Source organism: Micropterus salmoides, unplaced genomic scaffold, assembly GCF_014851395.1.
Source record: "Micropterus salmoides isolate LMB-PRFRI ecotype aquatic unplaced genomic scaffold, ASM1485139v1 Ms_hic_scaffold_3, whole genome shotgun sequence".
Taxonomy (NCBI): Eukaryota; Metazoa; Chordata; class Actinopteri; order Centrarchiformes; family Centrarchidae; genus Micropterus; species Micropterus salmoides.
This window is the reverse complement of record NW_024042261.1, coordinates 22,176,631-22,198,005: the sequence shown is the minus strand read 5'-3', so window position 1 is coordinate 22,198,005 and position 21,375 is coordinate 22,176,631. Positions and strand designations below refer to the sequence as shown.

At 40.8% G+C, this 21,375-nt stretch overlaps 2 protein-coding genes across 5 annotated transcripts in view; both read left to right on the top strand.

The window, feature by feature from the left end:
- limk1a (LIM domain kinase 1a) overlaps positions 1 to 5,021 on the top strand; it is a 53,857-nt gene extending 48,836 nt beyond the window's left edge. For all 4 annotated transcript variants that reach the window (XM_038693264.1, XM_038693265.1, XM_038693266.1 and 1 more), the window contains 4 exons: positions 35 to 203; positions 369 to 424; positions 1,254 to 1,411; positions 1,680 to 5,021. In XM_038693264.1, the coding sequence (XP_038549192.1) occupies positions 35 to 203; positions 369 to 424; positions 1,254 to 1,411; positions 1,680 to 1,848 (552 nt within the window). In that variant the 3' untranslated portion in view covers positions 1,849 to 5,021. The remainder of the gene's footprint in view (positions 1 to 34; positions 204 to 368; positions 425 to 1,253; positions 1,412 to 1,679) is intronic.
- A 2,704-nt stretch (positions 5,022 to 7,725) lies between these two features.
- Positions 7,726 to 21,375, top strand: part of sept4b (septin 4b) — a 43,096-nt gene continuing 29,446 nt past the window's right edge. The window contains exons 1-2 of the mRNA XM_038694049.1: positions 7,726 to 7,942; positions 12,147 to 12,154. Of these exons, the coding sequence (XP_038549977.1) occupies positions 7,891 to 7,942; positions 12,147 to 12,154 (60 nt within the window). The 5' untranslated portion in view covers positions 7,726 to 7,890. The remainder of the gene's footprint in view (positions 7,943 to 12,146; positions 12,155 to 21,375) is intronic.

Sequence of the window (21,375 nt, the reverse complement as noted above, 5' to 3'; positions counted from 1 at the left end):
TAATTTTAGAACATGTTTAATTTTCTTTGTATAGAACAACACAGTGGTGGTGGCGGACTTCGGGCTGTCTCGGCTCATGGTGGACGACAAGCACGAGGAGAAGTTGTCGCAGGGTAAACTACCCGGCCTGAAGAGGCCCGACCGCAGAAAGAGGTACACCGTGGTGGGAAACCCCTACTGGATGGCTCCTGAAATGATCCACGGTATGATCTGTACTGATATACTGATTTATTCATTTAAACCCATTCACAGCTTCCTAAGATACTTGAAGAACATTACAGACAAAGCAGTGCTAAAGGCATTCCTCCTAATTATTGATTACATTTTATTATTAACTCATTAATTTTTTTGTCCTTTTTCCTTCCCAGGGAAAAGCTACGATGAGAGAGTAGACATCTTTTCCTTTGGTATCATGCTCTGCGAGGTGAGTGACCTTCCACTCTCAGTACTCAGTACCAAGACAGATAACTAGGTTTTCAGAGAGATTATTGTTTGATTAGCAGAACTAAAATGAAAATAAATTTAAAAATGTATTAATTTATTTAAAAATAAATTTACAAAAGCTTGAAATGATCCTTACCTATCATTCACCCAAGTTGCTTTCCTTTAACATTGAATCCTTTAAACACTTTCAAACCATCTGGACTCTGAGATCATTTAGCAAGTTCAGCTACAAGATTATGATTTTCAGTCGTGCACAACGATCTTCACTTCTTTGTCTAGCTAACCCTGCATTTTGAAAAGTTTTCTGTAAAATTTCGTTATCTGCCAACTCAATAATCTCAATAATTCTAAAACATAATTTTCAACATTAAATTTCATGAGGAAAGGTCTTTCTTCTCCAATGTCCCATTTTTTGAGGGGGCCTTTCCAGAGCCCCCCAAAAAATCAAAGTTACTCGCTTTCTGAAGGAAAACCCAGCCCCAAAGTGTGGTAAGCTTTGGGCCTGACCACACACCATCCACATGATACAGGCTCAACAGTTTAGTTCAGTCACTCAGAAGCCCCAGAGTATGACTTCCCCAGATGGACACCATTAGCCAGAGAGCAGTGCAAAGATTAGAGAGAGCAGAAACGCAACGTCGTCTTCATGTGGCTTCTGACAGGCAGACAAATGGTAGTTGTGGTCTGTTGGGAACGTTGGATGGTTTACTGGCTTTCAGCAGATCGGCACAGGAGGATTCCCTTTGCTGTGACAGTGATATCTTTAACTCTTTCTCTTTCTCCGTTCGTTTTTCTTGATTCCATTCCAGATAATTGGCAGGGTGAATGCAGACCCCGATTACCTCCCCAGGGCAATGGACTTCGGACTGAACGTGTCTGGCTTCCTGGAGCACTACTGTCCCCGAAATTGTCCCCCCGCCTTCTTCCCCATGGCTGCTGTGTGCTGTGACCTTGATGCAGACAAACGGTCAGACATCTGCAATAGATTCACATTGAAATGTTACCTAAAGGGACAGTTCACCCAACATAAAAACTTTTTTTCCCTCTCCCTCCAAGTTTCAGGGTAATTTGCGCAGTTTTGCATCTGCTATATATCCATGGCACTCACATTCACACAAAACTATCTGGATGGATAGATAGAATTCTGATTAAAAGGACAAAGTGTTATTGTGTGAATATAAATAAATCAAAAATCATTATAAACTGAGATCCCTATCTGCTTTCTGAATATTCAGGCCTGCTTTCTCCAAACTGGAGGAGTGGCTGGAGAACCTGAAGATGCACTTGGACATCGGTCTACCCCTGGTGTCTGAAGTGGACCAGCTGCACAAGGCCTTCTGGGAGAACCATGGCATCACTCGCCTTGAAAACGGCCTGCACACTCACCCTGAACAGCCGGAGTAGGGCTGGAGGGGGTGGGAAATTAGAGTTAACCCCACAAGGGCAGCGATGGCCTGCCTCGGGCATTCAGTGGCTGGAGGAGTCACTTAAAAACTCCTCCATGTTTAAAGCACATGCTGCTGTGTAGGCCGGCTCAGGCTTAACGAGTAGACTCAGGGGGAAAACGTGGATCTGAAAAGCCACCTGTGCGAGATGCACAACCACACACACATTCATAATCAAATCAAGAGACATTAGCTATGATAGCTTGAATCTGCTGCGCCCGAAGCTAAAGTGGAACATGTCATATGCAATCAGACCCAGCTTTCAAATCATGACTCGACTCTTGAATCATAGATTTAACATTAGTGATCATTCCCTTCAAGAATACTTACTGTACTTACTGTAGTGTGTATATTCATGTGGATAAAGTAGTCCAAAAAAAACAAAGCATGAGGCAAAAACCTTCAGCCTCCTCACTTTGGGCCTCTACAGAGTACATTGTGCGGTACTGTGTTTCTGTGTGAGTTTGGTTAAATTTTTTGCTTTTGGTTTGGATATCAAAACTGAACCAGTAAAAAATGCAAAGGAGATGAGTGCGTCTGTAGAACACAAAGGATTAGCTAAACTTGCTGTCCACTTGTACAAGTCAAACAAAACCTTTCAAGCTTTAAAATAGCTCACTGAAGAGTGCATGACTGTAAATAATGCTGTCAGGTCACATCCTGGTTCATCGTGTCCCTCTGACCTCGTTTGGTCATAAACTGCACGACCTGTGTGTGTCTGTGGTGCCGCCCCCCCTCTCCCTCATGTATTGTGTAGCACCGTTGAGGTACACATCTTTTACATACATTTGGTACGAAATGTCCCGATTTCAAGAGCTGTTAGCGTATCCCATTCATATTGACGTGGCATCTTATACATTCAAACGCGTACCAGTGTACATTGTAAATGTTTTAAATATTGTAAATCTACAGACATATTTTCTATACGTATGCTACATTGCCATATTTTTATTGGCCGACCAGTCGAAATTAAGGAGAGTTGAAGTTTGACTGCAGTTAACAGGGCACAGCCGAAAGCTTTATTGTTGGAGTTTTTTTCTACGTTGTCACCACTGTGACAGCTGCTGAGGGGCTTTTAGCATTTAAATAAGAGGAATCATATCGCCACAAAATATCTTACCTACCCTCAGTTCAAGCTCAGTAATTGTTACATTCCCTCCATCCAAAAAATATTTGACAGGTCATCTTGGCGTTTTCATGAAGTCAACTTTATTGTAATACTGGAGTGTCCAATCACATCAAACTTGCTAAACAAAATCTTCATATTATGATCAACTCTCAACTGTGTTTTGAGAATTTTGAGGGATCTCAATCAGTCTCATGTACTGTACAGTGGTTCAGGCGTGGGAATAATATCACCAGGTACTGCCTCATCACGTCAGCTGTCTGTCCACATATTTGTCTCTCCTCTGGTGGATGACCAACTGTTTGTTTACATGTAAAATGCTAGCTGTAAATATCACTGTATGTATGCGACTGTCCTTACTCCTGTCTTTGCATAAATATGCGCACTCCTCAGAAATAATCTCTTCCATTGTCAAATTCCTCTCTTGCACCTTCTAACATAAAATTTCTGTCTCTTGTCCACACATCTTTTTTTATTTCCTGCTGCTGTTTTCACAAGCTGCATGACGTACTAGTTAGGTCTGTCCCGGCTTCTGAATCTATCTGATTTTCTCTCCAAATTCTGTCATTTTAAATAAGAAAAACAAAGAGTGAAAGACAAAAAAAAGTCAACAGAGAAAGCCAGGCTAAAATATAAAGGACAAAAAAACACAGCATCTGTTTTTTTTATATATAACCACTGAAATCTTTTTGTATAGACTTAAGTACTTTTATTTGCACTATATTACCAAATGGCTGGTTGAGGCCACATTTGTTAATTTCCTCTCTTGGGCTAACTTGTGATAAGGAAATAAATTATGTCGGTTCAGGTTGATTATATGAATGCAAGACACTGATAGAGCCTTTCAACTTTAAAAATGGGACCTGGGAAACTCATCCTCTTGATAGTAAACTGGACCTGCGTGAGGATTAGTGACATTTCTGATTATTTAGATGCATTTTATGTGCACAGTGTCACTTTTAAACAGTTTTCGGCAGGAGTCTGTTTGATCCCTTTGTGATCTTATTGTAAGTAAAGTCATACATCTGTAGACATAATGGCTATATTTTCATTTTCAAGCCTTCAAAATGTCATAAAGTACCATTATGTCCACTTTGAAAGTTTTCTGGTGTTTGCTACCAGGAGGATGTGCTGACCCAGCTCTGCCTGCTGCCTACAGACTGGTCCTTTGTGAATGATGTTCTGTGTTGTTTCTGACTGCTTGGTTTCGTATGTGATGCCCACAGAGGCTGCAGCCACTGCAGGTCTTTCTGATAATAGACTTAAACACTTAAACTGGCCTGTCTCACCTCTCAACCTCCTCCATCATACTCTTTTGGCTCAGGGCCGCAATTTTCTGGTGCTTTTCTTCACAATTCAGTTAATTCAGCAGCTTGATAGCAAAGCAGCATTCAACAGTAACAGTGAGACTCACAGAGCATGTAATCTTCTGTCCATGTATAGGCTGAAAACACAAAATCTGCTTCTGCAAAACAAGTCCCCTCCTGGTTGATGTGTTCGTCCGTGGGCATGCACTAGACATGAGTGGCTTTGCCGCTGTTTCCTGTGTGAGCCGTGTTGAGCATGTTGGGTGTGTCTGTGAGGGCGTGTTGATGATCAGCGAGAATGTTGCCGCAGCACTTCTTTGCAAAGGATCGTTACCTCTGAACAATGCTGTGCCTTTGTTGTAAGCTAGCCTTGCCAACGACTCGAAAACGTGAACTGATCTCCTTTTTTTATGTATCATAAGTGCAAGCCTGATTCAAGTGGATTGAAAATCATTGCTGATACTATGTTGTATGAGATTCCATCTTGTTCTGTATTATATTTATATTTTCCAGATCTGCCATTGTCAGTTTTTATATTTTAATATTTCTTTTTTTGTTGTTGTCTTATTTAATTTTTTACACAAGCTGTGAAAACAATTCTGCACTTTAATCCTGAACATGAACATTTAGACTCTGAGGAGGCGACTGTTTTTCCCCCCTTTTGTCACAGCTAAAAATAAAATTTGCTTCTAAAACAAACTGAAAGTGTTTGTTCATTAATGACGACGTCTTTCTCACTACTGCATGTCAGTGACAAGAAGAGCCACAGAAACGCTACAGTTTTATCACTATTCTTCAATATTTGTACAAAGCACACACAAGTACGACAGCTCTAATGATATGTGCAAAATCTGCTTCTCTCACTAGAAGAGCTGCTTTATCAGCAGAGAAAATGTGTGGGTTGCATTAAAGTGGTAAAAAAAAATGGTGCTTGCATTGGAAAAGAAAAGGTGAATTCATTAGACATGTTAACACATTGACCACTGGATGTCACTCTCTATCTCTGCAGGTCATTTCTATGGTGAGATTGAAAGGGTAAGAATCTCTGTATAATCAAAACACTACATACAGCAGCTCATCTCTCAACCTTGTGGACAATATGTATATACGCTAATGTCACTCATTCTACTACTACAAATACTGCATCATACCTGTAGTGGAAAAAGTATTTCAATCCTTTATTCAATTAAAAGGCATAATACCAAAATTTTAAAATACTCAAAATGTACAGCGGTTTTATCAGCTAAATGAACTTAAAGTTTTAAATATAAAATACTTAAAACGCCCAAAAATGTATCATATTATAAACCTATTGTGTGTTTTGTATGTAAAATCGTGATTTCAAAATAAAGTAGTGAACTGTTGTAAAATGAAGTACCTCAAGAATATGGTACAATCTTGTATTCGAGTAAGTGCAATACTTACATTCAGTACGTGCTTATTATAAGATTTGCATATTTTCTTTTATATATTTTGTACATGTCAACTTTTTATTATTTCTATTTCTTTAATTACCTTTGTTTGCAAAGTAAGCTACTGTAACAACTATTTCTCCTGGGGATCAATATTTGTATTTTGTATTTCTGATTCTGACTTGAGTAAATGTGTGTTCCATTGCACTACTGACTTTACTGCTAGTATTAATAGTACTAGCCTACTAATCATTTTAAAAACATGTATAGGGGATAATATTTTAGCATATCAGGTTACCTGCCACATTTTGAAAAGTTTCAATCTGGTTTCAGGAAGTATTCAAATTAAAGTCACCAATGACCTTTTAATGTCTGCTAATGAAGGCATGTGCTCAGTCCTTGTACTCCTGGACCTTAGCGCTGCTTTAGACACCATTGATCACAACATCATGTTAGACAGACTGAGGCACTGGGTGGGGATCTCTGGTACTGTTTTCATCCTACCTGTCTTGTTTTGCGTGTCTGTAAACAACTATGTCTCTTCGTTCTGTCCAGTTAAATATGGTGTGCCTCAGGGGTCGGTCTTAGGACCCATTTTGTTTTCCTTGTATCTGCTTCCCCTTGGACATATTATCCATAAACATGGCATTTCTTTTCATATTTATGCTGATGACACACAAATATACTTGCCCGTCAGATCCACAGACCCTGGAGTGCTGAGTTCACTTAACAACTGCCTTTGTGAAGTTAAAAAATGGATGTCAAATAATTTCCTCCAGCTGAACTCAGACAAAACAGAAATCCTGGTCATCGGGTCTCAGCAGATGGCAAAACAAATACTGCCATCTGCTGGTTCCCTAGTAAATCACATTAAGCCTGTTGCAAAGAACCTTTGTTAGTTTGATAGTAATTTAAATTTCGAGCAGCACATCACAAAGCTTGTTCAATCATGTTTTTATCAACTTATAAATATAGCAAAAATTCGATCTATGTTAACTTTTAAGGACACCGAGACCATTTTACACGCCTTCATCCCATCACGCCTGGATTATTGCAACAGCCTTTTCACCTGTTTAACCCAAAAATCTACTGATCGACTCCAGACTGCCCAGAACTCAGCTGCCAGGCTTTTAACCAGAACAAAAAAATTTGACCACATTACTCCTATTTTAGCTTCACTACACTGGCTCCCAGTATGTTTTAGAATTGACTTTAAAATTCTATTGATTACTTTTAAAGCTCTTCGTGGCCTCTCGCCTTGTTATATTTTTGAACTTTTAGTCCCATACGCACCAGCACGTACCTTGAGATCCTGGGGCAGAGGTCTGTTGTCTGTTCCAGAGTCTCGACTGAAAACTAAAGGGGACAAAGCGTTTGCTGTCAGGGCCCCGAGGCTCTGGAACAGCCTGCCCGAGGAAATCAGGTCAGCTGAGTCAGTGAACTCTTAAGTCCCTTCTTAAAACATACTTTTATAGGAGAGCCTTTCCCGATCTTATTTGACTTTATTTTATCCCTTTTATTTTATTCATATTCATATATTCATATGACTATTTTGGGGGGGTATTTTATTATATTATTATTATTATTATTATTATTATTATTATTAATGCATTAGAGTTTTTTTATACCTGTAGCCTTTATGATAACTAATATCCCAACAATAACCCTGTAAACACTGTTTAGTTGAGTTAAAACTGTGTTCAGTGATTATTCATGTAACATTCAAATACACTCAGTTTGTATATGTGTGTGCTCTCCCTCTAAATGCTGACATATACCGGACTTGTTAATTTCCTCGAGGAATGGCGCATTTTTATTTAGGCTATTTTTCTCCTCTTGCAGGTGCACGTGACCTGTTTCCCATCGCATCCACGTGCGATTGTTTTCATTCCGACGCTGCTGCAACTGCTGGTGTCTCGTGACGTCACCGGCATGGCAGGCTGGCTCGTCGATTTTGAATGGCTGCGCGCACACAGACACACACACACACACACACAGACGGGGGGGGACGGGTTTGTCCGGTCAAACACAACACACCGACTGTCATTTCACCGCAGTTGTGTTCAGATCGAGAGAGGATATTACGGAAATACCGAAGACGAAAGAAGGAGAAGGAGGAGGTCGCAGCTGTTTGCGCTTATTTAAACTTGGAAAAGATGGAAAATTCGTCCAGCAACAACCGGTTTCGGTCCGCAATGTTCAACCACGGTGAGTTTATTCTCACGTCTGTGGGACACTGCATGTGGGATATTTTATTTCTCCGGTGATGCTCGCCGAGTGTCCCTAGAATTCCACCTTCCCTTTAAACCGCATTTTTATTAATTTAGTATATCTATAGAAAACAAAAAAATACCAACACGGCACTGTCCTGATATCGGCCCTGTTTTGCTACAGGTCCAAATGTATCCTGGTATGTTAGCCGATGATAAGAGTACAGTTTTTGTAATATATTTTATAAATTACACTCTCACCGGATAGAGGGTACACTCTGTTCAGCTAAGCGCAAATCCCTAAAAAGCCTGGTAGTTATGCCAGAGCTCCGCACGGGACACAGCAGCACACTGCAGTTCTCCAATTATGCAAGACTCGCCACACACAAAACTATTTCTGATCCACGATGAAATAGCGTTGGCTGGACTGCACCGATGAACTACAGCTCTTGCTGCATGAAAGACTCGCCCCATCACATTGTTTGCATATTTACTCTTCAACAGTCGTAAAACAAGCAGTTCTGGCTCCGTTTGTTGTGTCAAGACTAAGAGGCTTTACACTTTTCTGCCTCACTCCCACACTAGAGCTGGAACAATACTGGATTTATGAATCAGTCACGCTGATTTGGAAGAAGTAGGCTACTCATTTTGTACTTGAGTAAAAGTAGCAATACCACAGTGTAGAAAAACAAAACTCATTACAAGTAATAGTACTGGCATCAAAGTATAGCTTAGGGTACTTAGAGTACCCAAAGAAATTTACTCCATAATTCATGGGTTGATTACATTTTGTATTATTAGTCTGAATCTGCAAAGTGTCTAGTAACTAACACTGCCAGATAAATGTAGTTGAGTAAAAATTAGTATTTATAAAGTATTTGCCTCTGAAATGTAGTGGAGTAGAAAAAGTACTTGGAAATACTCAAGCAAAGCACCACAAAATTGTACTTAAAAACCCTACAGTACTTGAGTAAATGTGCTTATTAATTTCCACCATTGCAGATAGTGCATAAGATGTGTTTTTTCACAGACTTGTGACCATGCTATTCACTTAAAGGGGCATTTACAGGTGAAAAATAAACATCTGGGCGACAAACTGTGTAAATGAAGCACTGTTTCTTACATAACATTTTTTGGCTTTTCTGCGTGGACATTTCTTACTTATCAGCCAATATAAAACACTGATATGTTGAATTTGCAATAAGCTAAAATCAGCTGATGTGTAGTCCTAGCTCTGCTCCATACTCAGTCCAGAGCATCTGTCTCTGGCATCAAAGAGATTTAGTTTCCTGTTTCAAACGGTATAAAACACAGATCACCACTTCCTTATCATGTCTGAAAACTGTATTAGCTAAATAAATTAAAGTAAAGGAGTTTATTTTTCAGGCACTTCAGTCTCATGATATGGAGCACTGGAAACATCTGGCCTGTTGAAACAGTTGCCCTGTGGTGTATATACAGTATGTAGAGTGGGGGTGTGTTGGAGACAAAGATGGAGAGGAAATAGTGGGAGGTGACGACAGCTGTCATGCAGATAGCATACAGAGATAGCAGTGTGGGCAACTAGTACCTGCTGGTAAGATATGAACGTGGCTGGTAGATAGACACAAAATAATTATTTACTATTGAGTGGCCAATGAGTTTAAACATTTATCTGTTACTGGCTGGTAGATGTTCGCATTTAAAAAACTTAATTTCCCACTCTGTGCTGAATCTCCATGTGGTCTCATGCTGCATTTCAAGTTTTATGATTAGATTTGATAACAAACATACCCCAAAGTTGAAAGGGCACTTGAATGCTCACAAATGTGTACACCTTTAATTCGTCAATTTCTGTGCACAATTGCTCCTTTTTACTCACTCAGTAGTGCTGTATCCATAGATGTATGACTAAACTACTCAAATAGATCTAAATATAACATATTACTGCATTACTTTTACCAGAAACCACAAAAGTACCTCTTAACAGACAATGAGAAACATGCCTATTTTAAATCCATATTACATTTCAGAGTTTATTTTTAGTCATGTTATCTGTCCTTCACCAGTCAATGAAACTGTACACTTAGAAGATTCACCTTTAGCTTCTCTGTCAGTTGGCGTTTTTGTGGCGCCACTACAGATTTTACATCTTAGTGAAAAGTTCAAATGTTAGTTTTTCCATGTTTGACAGTGGTGTGTGCTACTGATGACTGTTTCACCTCACCGGGAAATCATAATCTTTATTTCTTTAGTGATATTTCTTTGCAGAACAGTTGACAACGTATCAGTCAGGGAATTGAAAACCCTGCAAGCAAAACATTATAACATTTTACATTAAATATCTCAGTTATCCTCCATTTTTAGCTGATCTGACCTGCCAGCTGTAGGTGGAACCAAAATCTAGGCCTGCTTTATTAAGAGCCCATAACCCATTTGACAAATAAAGCAACACATTACTTTTCCAACAGCACCTGACATCAGCGCATAGTCACTTAAAAACAAACTGAAAAAGGCTCCCAGTAGCAAAGTGAGCGGTGTGGATGGGTGGCACAGTCAGCAGTGGCTGACATTCCTCAGGGAAAGCCTTGTGGAGAGATGCTACCATCCTCGCCGCTGCCTGTGGCTGCGCTGACAGCATCGCTGGTGGAGGACCTCAGCATGTAGGTCAAGAGATGAACCGCAAGAAAAATTAACATGTCAAGCAAGTAGCCATTATACTACAGCACAGGAATTTAACATTGATCACATGTTCTGCATCTCTGTAATAAGATGTTTTCAGCTCTAAATTTGCAGACATTTTTGGAGAACTGTGGTGTGGATGTTTTATTTATCTGTTCCTTTGTTTGCTATGTCAACAGTCCACAGGAGTCTTATTTGCATGTCGTCCTGCCACAGTAATTTCACCCCAAGTGCATCCGGACTGATGCACGCTGATGCCAGTTCTGTTTTAAAGAGCAGCAGCAGTGTGCAGCTCATCCATTATATATTGTCCATATGCAGGCACTAGTAAACCACTGCCTCTCAGCTGTAACATTTCTACTCTTCCTGAACTTGTTGTAAATGGTGGCAGAGGCTGTAATGATATTTCAGTCCCCTGACCTGCATCTCAGCACAGTCTGCTCTGTGAGTGTACAGGCAGTGATGGTCCTGAGTTTAAAGTAGAAGAATCAATATTTGTAACACTGCCAGTAAATTTTTTGGCAGCTTGCAGTAAAGAAATTAGTTTTTCACTTTTAAAAACTAAAAGGGGAAAACATCATGAATAATTTGGACCGGCGTCTACTCTTGACTAATTACTGGAGGGGCCAGCTGGGTGTTTTCTCCATGTGGAAATAGTAGTTTTCCAAATGTATTGTCCAGTAATAATTAATGTCCTGTATTTTTGCAACCCATTCTCCAAAAAAAGTATTCCTGGAGAAGTATCCAATGCTGTAATCACCCACTGTATATCAGAAATCCTACCACGGGCCCCGGCTCCAATTTATTTGGGGAACACAAACATGCTCAGCCTTTGAACACTAAATTTCATGGAATCCTTAAAGCATGCATACTTTGATACTTTTGCAACATCATCACTCAAGCTTTATCACAGACATATGTGCACACACAGAACTGACATCTCTAGATTTTCTATTAAAAATGTTTCTCATCATATGTTGTACATATGGATGAAGTATGAATAAAAACTGACACATTTAATTGAAACTTTTTGTGATGACACAGCTTTGAAAAAAAAGTATCAGTATTAAGCCAGCCATCGGCCGAGAGATGTGCATTTTTAAAAAACAACTTTTGGTAAGGTGTCTGATTGGAAAGACATATCTAAATAAGTCTGCACCACCAGTTAGTGTAAAAATAAGTGCCTTTTTGCATCATATATGTTACTAATTAAGCCCAGGGAGAAATGTAAAAATTCAACCGGTCCATGATGCAGGACTTGTTTTATGTGACTATTTTTATGTCCATAAGTTGTATAGGTTCTACCTTCAGTGATCAATTATGGGTCAGATGCTATCCCAAATGTAATCTCAGCATGTCCACATCAATCAGTTGTTTATTACCAGCATTTTATTTACATAATAAATGTGCAGCTAACTTATTTTCAGTTGATTCCCATTGATATATTTTCGTACTATCTTGACAAGAATGTGTTTCTGCTCCTCTCCTATGTGTCTGACCTCCACTGGATCATTCCTCCGGCTGATCAATCATCTGACCAGACGATGAGGTAAGAAACCAGAGTTTTCCCTTAATCCTGCTGCGGGTGGCGAAGTAGGTCATTGGTGAAGGGAGATTTGGCCTCGATTATCTCATCAGAAGGAGGGCACTATGGTTTGTTGATGTCAGCCCATTTCACCCCTTCATAGTGACTGCAAGTGGGGTGTTGTGCAGTTTGTGTCCATTTGAAAGGAGTTCATGTATTAGTTTCAAGTAGGTGGAGTAAGTGTTTCAAACTCTGCTGAAATCACAGGCCTGTTATTAAGTCTTAATGTGAACGTGTGACAAATATATTTTTTTTTTATGTGTTCAAACTGAGCGTGTGATTTTTGCAGAGAATATTCTGAGCTTGTGTGACTTTCTCTGTGCTTCAGGGTTCTGCTTGACACCAGAACAGGCGTGTTCTCAGAGCACAAATTTTCTTGTTTCATGTCTCGCACAGTGACAACTGAGAATCTGCTGTGTGTGTGTGTCAGCTTTGTTTGTGTACCTGCCGCTTTCGTCTGACTTTCAGTCTTTATATTCTAGTGGTTATAATTGCAATTTCTCTTAGCCGACAGCTTGACCATCCTTCAGCAAAGTCAGCAGCTCTCCCGAAGCGTTTCGTAGTTTTAACATAACTGTGCTCATCTGTTATCGTTTTTTCCAGTAGCCAGCAGCCTGCCACCTCAGTGTCAAAACTGCCCCCCTCCCATTCTCCTTTTTACTCCTCTCCTCCATGTCACTGTCTATATCCAACCCCCCCCCCCCCCCGGGGGCTGAGTGCGGATGAATGGGGGGGGTGTTTGTTTTCAAGTCCAAACAGTTCACAGACGGGTGGACAAGAGTGGATCCGTATGGGTGTGTCAAACCCTGGTTCCTTCCTCAGCAGCATTCCAAGCCTATGTGACAAAGCTGCAGTGTATGCTGACAAAGGGAACACCTTGTGAGGAAACTTTCAACATCTGTCCAAGGCACTGAGGTGGCGTCGGCGACTGCTGCTGCTGCTGCTGCTGCTGCTGCTGCTGCTGCTGCTGCTGCTGCTGGCTGGGTGATGGCATTCACTGGTTACTCTCATAAGGGTTTGGCACATCTCTCGCTGCTGGGTATGTGATTAAATAAGCAGATGCCCAAGTATATAAAAATGTAGTTCCTGCTCTTCAAACCACACCCATTGTGTTATTCTCATTAAACACAATGTATCTCTCCTCTGAACGCAGTCATTCACTCCAGGTTAACACATCTGAAGTGCCCTTCCCCCCTGCGCCCACACCCCGTGGCTGTAAACCACACAGGGCTCTGGGGTGTGGTGAAGCAAGAGGGTGGCTGTGGCTTCCTTTTGTTAGCCTTAAAATGCCACATAACCTCACTCACACACACACACACACACACACACACACATACACACAGAATGACGTCACTGTTCATGGGCAATGCCAGATGTGGATAGAGAAGAAGAGGAGGGGACGGTTGTCTTTCTTGAGACGGTTGTCTCTCACACACACATTCACCATGGTGCATTCCTCTGTGGCTTTTACTCAACTAGCCATTAGCTTCATGTGCCTTCAATTGCTGCTTGCCACTGCAGCCAAAGAGTAGTCAGTCTATACTTGGCATTTATTAGCCCATTAGCTTGCTAGCTACTGCAGTGGATGCCGTTTTTCCCCCTTTCCTCTGTTTCCCCTGTAGCTGTCTGTTTTTCTCATTTGCTGTCACTCCCATTGTGTGCGCACCCATTGCATTCATTTGCAAACTGGATTGGCAGTATCTGGAGATATGCTGCTCCACACCCATCCGTTCACATTTTATTGGTGAAGAAACACAGACATATGATTGTAAGCATAACATGACAAGTTATTAAGCCGACGGGAGCATCAAATGATGGGTGTGAGACATGATCTGATGACATGCTCACTCCATGGTTCAAAACATACTTAATTCCAAGTTCTCTCTCTTCCTTTACATAGATCTCGTCATATTTGTTCATCATCATGTGAATCTTAACCATCGTGTCAAATGTTGACATTATACTGCTGCCTGTGCAGTCATTCTATCATCTTCTACACCATCTGACTGAATCCACACACCGACAATAGTGCCACTCTACTCTGTGAGCCCTTCAGTGAGACCGGGTGGTGTGTCTCTCATCAGAGAAACCTGACCCATCATTTTGTAAAACTCTCCACTGGGTGAAGTGTGTGGTCTTTATTCTCAGAGCTTGTAGTGAGATTCACTGTGTGATGGCACACTGTGGTGATGCAGACACAGAGGCTGCAGTGGCAGGGTTTTGACCTACGGCTTTGGCTTTGACAGGCGGCCCTCTGGGCATTTTCAGTTTGATGTAAGGGCAAACAATCGGGTTAGGGAGCAGGCACACAACACTTCACTGAGTACGAGGCCGGTGAAAGATGGGTGCTTAGAGAGGGATTTGTTGTGAACATTAGACACTGTCATATGTTTCTTTTGGAAGAGCCAGTTTTTCCACAGAAAGGAGAAGCTGTATTGTAAGGCAAATATACCTTTCAGTCATTATGAAGTACTGTACGTAGGGTTAAAGTGGGGCATTTACAACACATCATTACAGCTGGAAATACAGTGCATGCTTTTGATTTGTTTTTGGTTTCTTTTGGGGGGAGGATGGCTGCAGTTACTAGTTTGTAATATTTTGTTGTCCTCATTTACTATACAAGGGTGCAAAGTTGTTAGAAAGACCATTGTATAGTCAATATAATTCAAACCTACGGGCGCTTCTCACGGAAGACATTTTGATGCGTCACAACAGGAAAAACACAGGTGTAAATAATCAAATGAATGATGGCTGAATTCCATTTAGCTATTGTGCATGCTGACTCATAGCTCACTGGGACACTCATTAATGTTAGTAACACCTGTGCTTTTCCCACTGTGACCCACAGCATCAACACCAACAGCCTTGAAACTAGTATAGCGAGGATGCTTAGTTACACAACAAGTACTTAACAGCATTTGATAAAGTATTTTGGTATTAATAATTAATCTTCACATGTATGTCTTATAATTGTAGAGTTGCTACAGAAAATCTGAGATCTTTGGTCCCCTCTCCTTGTATGCATACAAACCTCTCTGGAATATCAACATGAAGATGCCTGTTGAACGTAATAGTCTTTGTCTCACTCTTAAATTGCTAGCATTAAAATGGCTTGTTGAATTGCCCTATTTGGTCCTCTGCTGACATTCTGACTTCCTATGCTCACCGCTTCCTTCCTGTCCCTGCATGGTCTGCTCACCAGACCCTTGAACTAATTGGCTCGTGTCTTCATCTTTGCAGATGTCCCACGTCAGCCTGAGCTAGCCTTATAACCTCCAGCCTCAGCACTCTGCAGAACTTTTGGTCAGAGAGCGACCTTAGACATTCCTCCAAAGCCTCATAGATGTGGCCCCTGCCAAGCCCCTATAAATAATCTCAGCCCAGTTCCCATGGCCCCCACCGAGGACCCGGCACTCAGCTAGCAATGCATGAAATGCTATGGCGACCCTGTTCTACCAACCCAAAGATGATTAGCTTTCTGGTAGGAAGTGGGGCAGGTGTTTAGGTCGTGGCAGCAGTTATTAAAGCTGTCTGATCTCCATGATTAAAGGGAATAAAGGATTCTTTCTGCATACAGATCATTTTGTGCTCCAGCTGTTCTTTGTTTGAGAGACTTGCATTGTCCATCTAAGGACTGCATGTCCTCTCCAGTGCTGACAATGATGTGGCTGTGGAGCTGACAGCACAGTTTTTCATCACACTTAAATTTACATCTCTAGTGTGGCTGTTTTCATTTATTTGGCATACTCTGGTTCCATCTTCATATTGCGCAATTAGAGTATTTGCAGCATCCATTCCCAACCTCTAACGCCCGTGGGACAACTCTCAAATTCCTCCAGCTTTTCAATCTGTGGTTTGGAGTGCAGTCATGTCTAATCCTTCTGGGATCAGCCTATTGAAAGTGTGCCTTTAGTTTAACTTGTGTGTGTCTAGTTCATGTAGTCAAAATTCACCCTAACGCATTCAAGCTTAGCTAAAATATTAGCACAAATGCTAGCATTTTTCATTTCATCATTTGATCTTTTATTATTCTTTATCGCGTACATTTGTGGTAAGACATTGAAGAAGTAATACATTGTTTTCATTGCAGCTAAAGGAAAAAGCTTTATAAAACGTCAGAAGTAAAGAACCATGTTTTTTTCTGTTCCACCAGCAGCAGCCCAAGTAGCTCAAGACATGATGCATGTCTAATAGAGGACAGAGACGTTTTCTCCAAATTTACTGTCATGCTGTTTTTTGCAGTTAACGCTATTTCTGACATGTAAAAGCTGCAGTGTCATGAAACAGATATAGTCCTACTGTCTGTAAGTGTTTTTGAAAGGTCTAAATGTCTAACTCTGAACTGCAGTAGGCTATACCTTGTGAAGTTTTCTCTTGCTGCCACTTTCCATGTTTAGTATGTTGCAGTGAACGCTCATACAGCACAGGCAGTGTATTAACCAGACTGATGTTCGTTAGAATGGACAGTAGCCTGGGCCGAGAGCCAAGATGCCTTGATCTAATCTTGTGACAGTATCAAAAAAGATTGTGAATGATTTTTAATGTAGTGTAGGAATTTATTTCTAAGTAAACATTATGTGCAAGCCTCACATAACGTTTTTCAGGTCACATTTGGAGCCCCCAAGGCAGTCATTTATATATTTTTTCAAATGCCAGCTAATATAATTATTCAACATCATACCCAACACGTGTTAACCCATCAGCAGTTGCAGATCACTGACATTGCCTTCAGCCTTTAAGTTATTTTTGTTGCCTAAGATTTAAATATTACACGGTTTGACATCTTCTTTTGGTAGCAATGGGTGCTGAAGTTTGCGGATGTGCTAATGCATAGTGATGACAGTTCTGCGTGTCCAGAACCAGCATGGTCCTCAGCTGCAGCACCCTCCGCTCCCCTTATGAAAACACTCTCAGATGCTCACTGTGCTGCAGGACAGTGAGAGGAAATGCCAGGCCAAGTCAAAAGGAAGAGCAAGAGAGATGGAGGAGATCTTCTTCAGGACGGGGGGGATGGGGGGGAGTCACTCTGCCAGTGGAAATGAGCCCCTTATCTTCAGGATCTGGAGTTTGAATATAAAAAGAGCATGCACATTGGAAAACTGGATATAATGTGGAGGAAAAGGGAAGATACTGAAGGGTTTGTAGATCACCCTAAACAACTATATGGCATGAAAGTTGACTATAAAAACTTAAATGAACAGGTAAGAGAGTGATGCAGTCAGGGACAGCGTCTTACCGTGTTCTACCACAATTTGGCAATAAAGCAGTCTTAACTGGAAATTCACGACTATTTTGTGACTGGACTCATCACTTCAGTAGTGGTGGTGATTTCCTGAACCCAAGTATTGTGAGAAGCCACCGTCAGCTCATCTCTTTTTTTCATACTGGATCTCATTTTGCTTAAGAAGTAGTTCCACAGACCCACTGGTATAGAAAATACATACAAAACCAGTTTGATAGCTCAACCAACTGTATTGTTCCACACCATCGGCAACAACCAGCAGGCACACACACACACAGACAAAACAGATACTTATACAGATCGCGGTATCAGATTTAAGCACTTGTGTAAGTCAGTAAAACATGGAATGCGTTAGCATGCTCTGACATGACGATAGATGGAGGTAGGAGGCTGGGAGTTTAAGACATAACCACAGTGTTTAGAGAATGGCACTGTAAGAGAGGAAATCAATCGGTAAGTTATTTAATCAGTTGTGGCCATTGGCTTGAGTGGCGAATCGGCTGTTCCCTTAACATCACAGGACCTCATGGCCAAGATAAGCAGGAGACCCTAACTGCAGCAGATAGATAGGCACTACACAAGCAAACACACGCAGAGCTGCTGCTCACCCAGTGTGAGTTAACAGTGTCAGACATGTAATAGAGGTAGGCAGAGACCAGGTGCACTTTTATTGACCATCGGTACAGTGTGTGACTTTTCCTTCCTCTACATATTACACCGGACTCAGAGCCGTGTGTGTGTGTGTATGTATGTGTGTGTGTGTGTGAGAGAGCACATGTGTGTGACCTAATCCGTATCACTCCACAGCCAGCCCTTTTGAATCCAGACACTGAAATAACCAAGCACTGGCACACCACCGTTCAGTAAATATTTACTTTTTTACCTTTTTTGATAGTCTCTGGAAGTCAAAATTGACTGCTGTTTTAAGGAAACAGATTTAGTGTATTTGCTGCTGCAGATGATTTAGGATTGTAGATGATTGTCCTGTGAATTTAGTGTTTTGTACAAACAAGTAACTGATAAAATCCAAATGATACTGAGAATCAGTTGTGATCTGATCTGCTCCTTTTGCATAGTGATGTTACTACATGCTCTAAAATGTCTTTCATCTTTTTTGGCACGTCAGTCTGTTTTCTTTTTAAAACATCTGCACAGCTATGCTCGAAATCTCACAGATTTTTCGATTGAGACTTTTTCCTTTTTGAAAATTTTGCTGGAAAGAAATACAAGCTATTTAAGACAGTCCCATTTAAGCATGTGTCAACTACTTCTACTTATACAACTACAGTATATGGCCAGTATTGATGAGAATCATTGTATGTTTGGATAATCTCATGGCATGTTTGGGTACTAGTCTGGGCATTGATTGGTTTCATGTTGCTCTGTGACATTACAACGGTGATCACAGTGCTTTTTTTTGAGTCAAGAGACTGTAAGGGAGTCTCACTGCCTCTTCTGTAGCGTGGTAAATGCTTTGAAATATGAAGTGTTTTGGGAATCAGCGACTGAAAACGGTAGTGTTGAGTGTGCTGGGATTTGGGTCGGAAGTGTCAGAAGTGTGCTTCTGCGAGAACTTGGATCATACAAACTGGGTGAGAGCCACAACATGTGCGTCTCATTGAAGGATCAAAGAGGAGACATGTGGCTCCTGCCTCCTTCGACCCCTAGAGCCTGCTCCCCTTTTCCCCCTTCACCTCTCTCCCCTTTTATGTGCTCCCCTATTTTTTTCCCCTCCTCCTTGTCTTTTGGTGTGCGAAGGAGCTCCCCCATCTGTCTAAAATAGTCAATCTCACTTACAGGATTCATTCCCTCTGGCTTTCAGGCTTTCTCTCCTCAACCTCCTCATAAACACACTCACATATCTGTGGCATGTTGACCTACCTATTATCCAGGAGCTCAAACCACAGCATCCCTCTATACAGTTTACCCATCTCTCTCTATATGTGTCTCCACCCTCACTGCCAAGGAGCACGTTTATGAACTTAAAATAAATACTTAGAAATAGGTATGCGCGTTTTTAAAATTTTTATTTTCCAGGAAAGAGCTGCTTTAAGGTCTTCATAGCAGTATGATAATATTTTACAGTAACACCCATTAGGTATTATCAGAATTATACTGAAAGTCACAATGCTTAAAGACAATCTGTCTGAAGAGTAATGTTAGTTTTTTTCTGTCACAAACCTCCCATGATCACGATTCTGTCCTTGTATCTGTTTAATTGTTTGTTCTGTTGGACCTGTCTTAAATTAGGGACCCTTAATTACTGCTTTCAATGGTGAGTGCACAGGAAATGCCAGCTAATTAAGTGTGTGCTGTGTTAAAAACACTTAAATACAACTACACAACGTTTTTACGAGAGCTGCTTAAAAGATTAATCAACTGTTTCCAATTATATCACAAGTCACAAAGACTTCTTACATCCTTTATACCTGTTCTGCTATTTATATTTCTTAATTTAGGGGCACTAACAATAAATCTATAATGATATTGCTTGAGATTTAACCAAAATTACTAAAATACAGTGTTCAAAAACCTCTGACTGGCAGGAAACCACATACTCATTTGCTGTTGCTCTGGGTGAGGTGGTTTTAATTACAGGTGTCTATCTTATAGTGTGTGTGTGTGTGTGTATGTGTGTGTGTGCGCGCGTGCACATGTGATCTTCAAAGGTTAAGAGGACACAGAGCGTGGATGCCCATTACTGACTGCTTTATGGAGCTGGCCTTAGTGTTTAAGCACCATAAGCAGCTAATGATTTCCTTATTTTTACCGTTTTCCTTTTTTTTCTCTTTTTAGACTCTTGGTCATTGAAAGACCAGAAAAACATCCGGTATTTTTCGTAGACTAACAGGTTGCCACGGGCAACTCTTTTATGGGGTGATACACATTGGTAGTGCTCATTCAGGCCTTTCTCTGAGTATCCTTAGTATTTGTTTTTACAGGGTTTTTTTAATGAAGTATTTTGACAAAGACACAGGAAAGAAGGTTTTTACAGCAGGTGGATCCCAGTTGTCATAGCTTTCTATAAAATGTCTGCACAAAAGAATGGGGTCACACTCACCTCTGGGGATATTTTTAAGAATCATTTGTGTAAAAAAAGAGACACTGAAGGCCGGGGAGAGAGAGACAAAAACATTTTATTTGTCTTAAAATAACTATTACGTAAGAGTATGTTGTTGAGGGTGACCTCATTACAGTGTTTCCAGCTAAATTGATCATATCAATTTCCCATAAAATCTTGAGCACTCCAAGGTCAAAATAATGTTTCCCTGTGGAAGTGAACTGCAGCTACAGCCAAGCTCCCAAATTGCTCACATACTGTCGACTACTGTGCATGCGCACCTGTTGGACTTGACCCAGGTTCGACTTCGTCCAGCTGTAAGCAAATCTAACTCATTGTCAACGGCTCACTGAACAAAGTCCTTAAGTGACCTCATTAGTCTGTAAATTAGTGCAGATTCATACAGAAAGGCTGTTGTGTTATTGCTGTGGTCTCTATCTCATTATCACGGGTTCCTTCCTGCAGGGGTAACTTTAAAAACCTATGCTGAATTAGAAGATAGAGATTATATCTATGTGTGTATGTGCACATGTACTCCTTTAAAAGAGTTTCTTTAACCAGAAGATAAGTTGACCTGGAACTGTCTCTTTGCTTGAGATGCCACAACAGAAACCAAACTCGCTTCTTGCTGGCAGAGAAGCTGGGGGAGATTGGCACACTTTAGCTTCTGATTAGCTATTGAACAGATAGTGGATAATTTTTCAACTACTGGAAGTCCCTTCCCTGCTTCACTGATGCAGTGTCAGCTTTTTGGTTCCTTTGCAACGGGCTAGTAAACTAAAAATACCTGGAAAGAATGATTTATACTTACTGGCCCGAATATTATTGTATTATTACAGTTTGTTGTGCCAGCCTTTTGTATTGATTTTGTATTGATGTTTA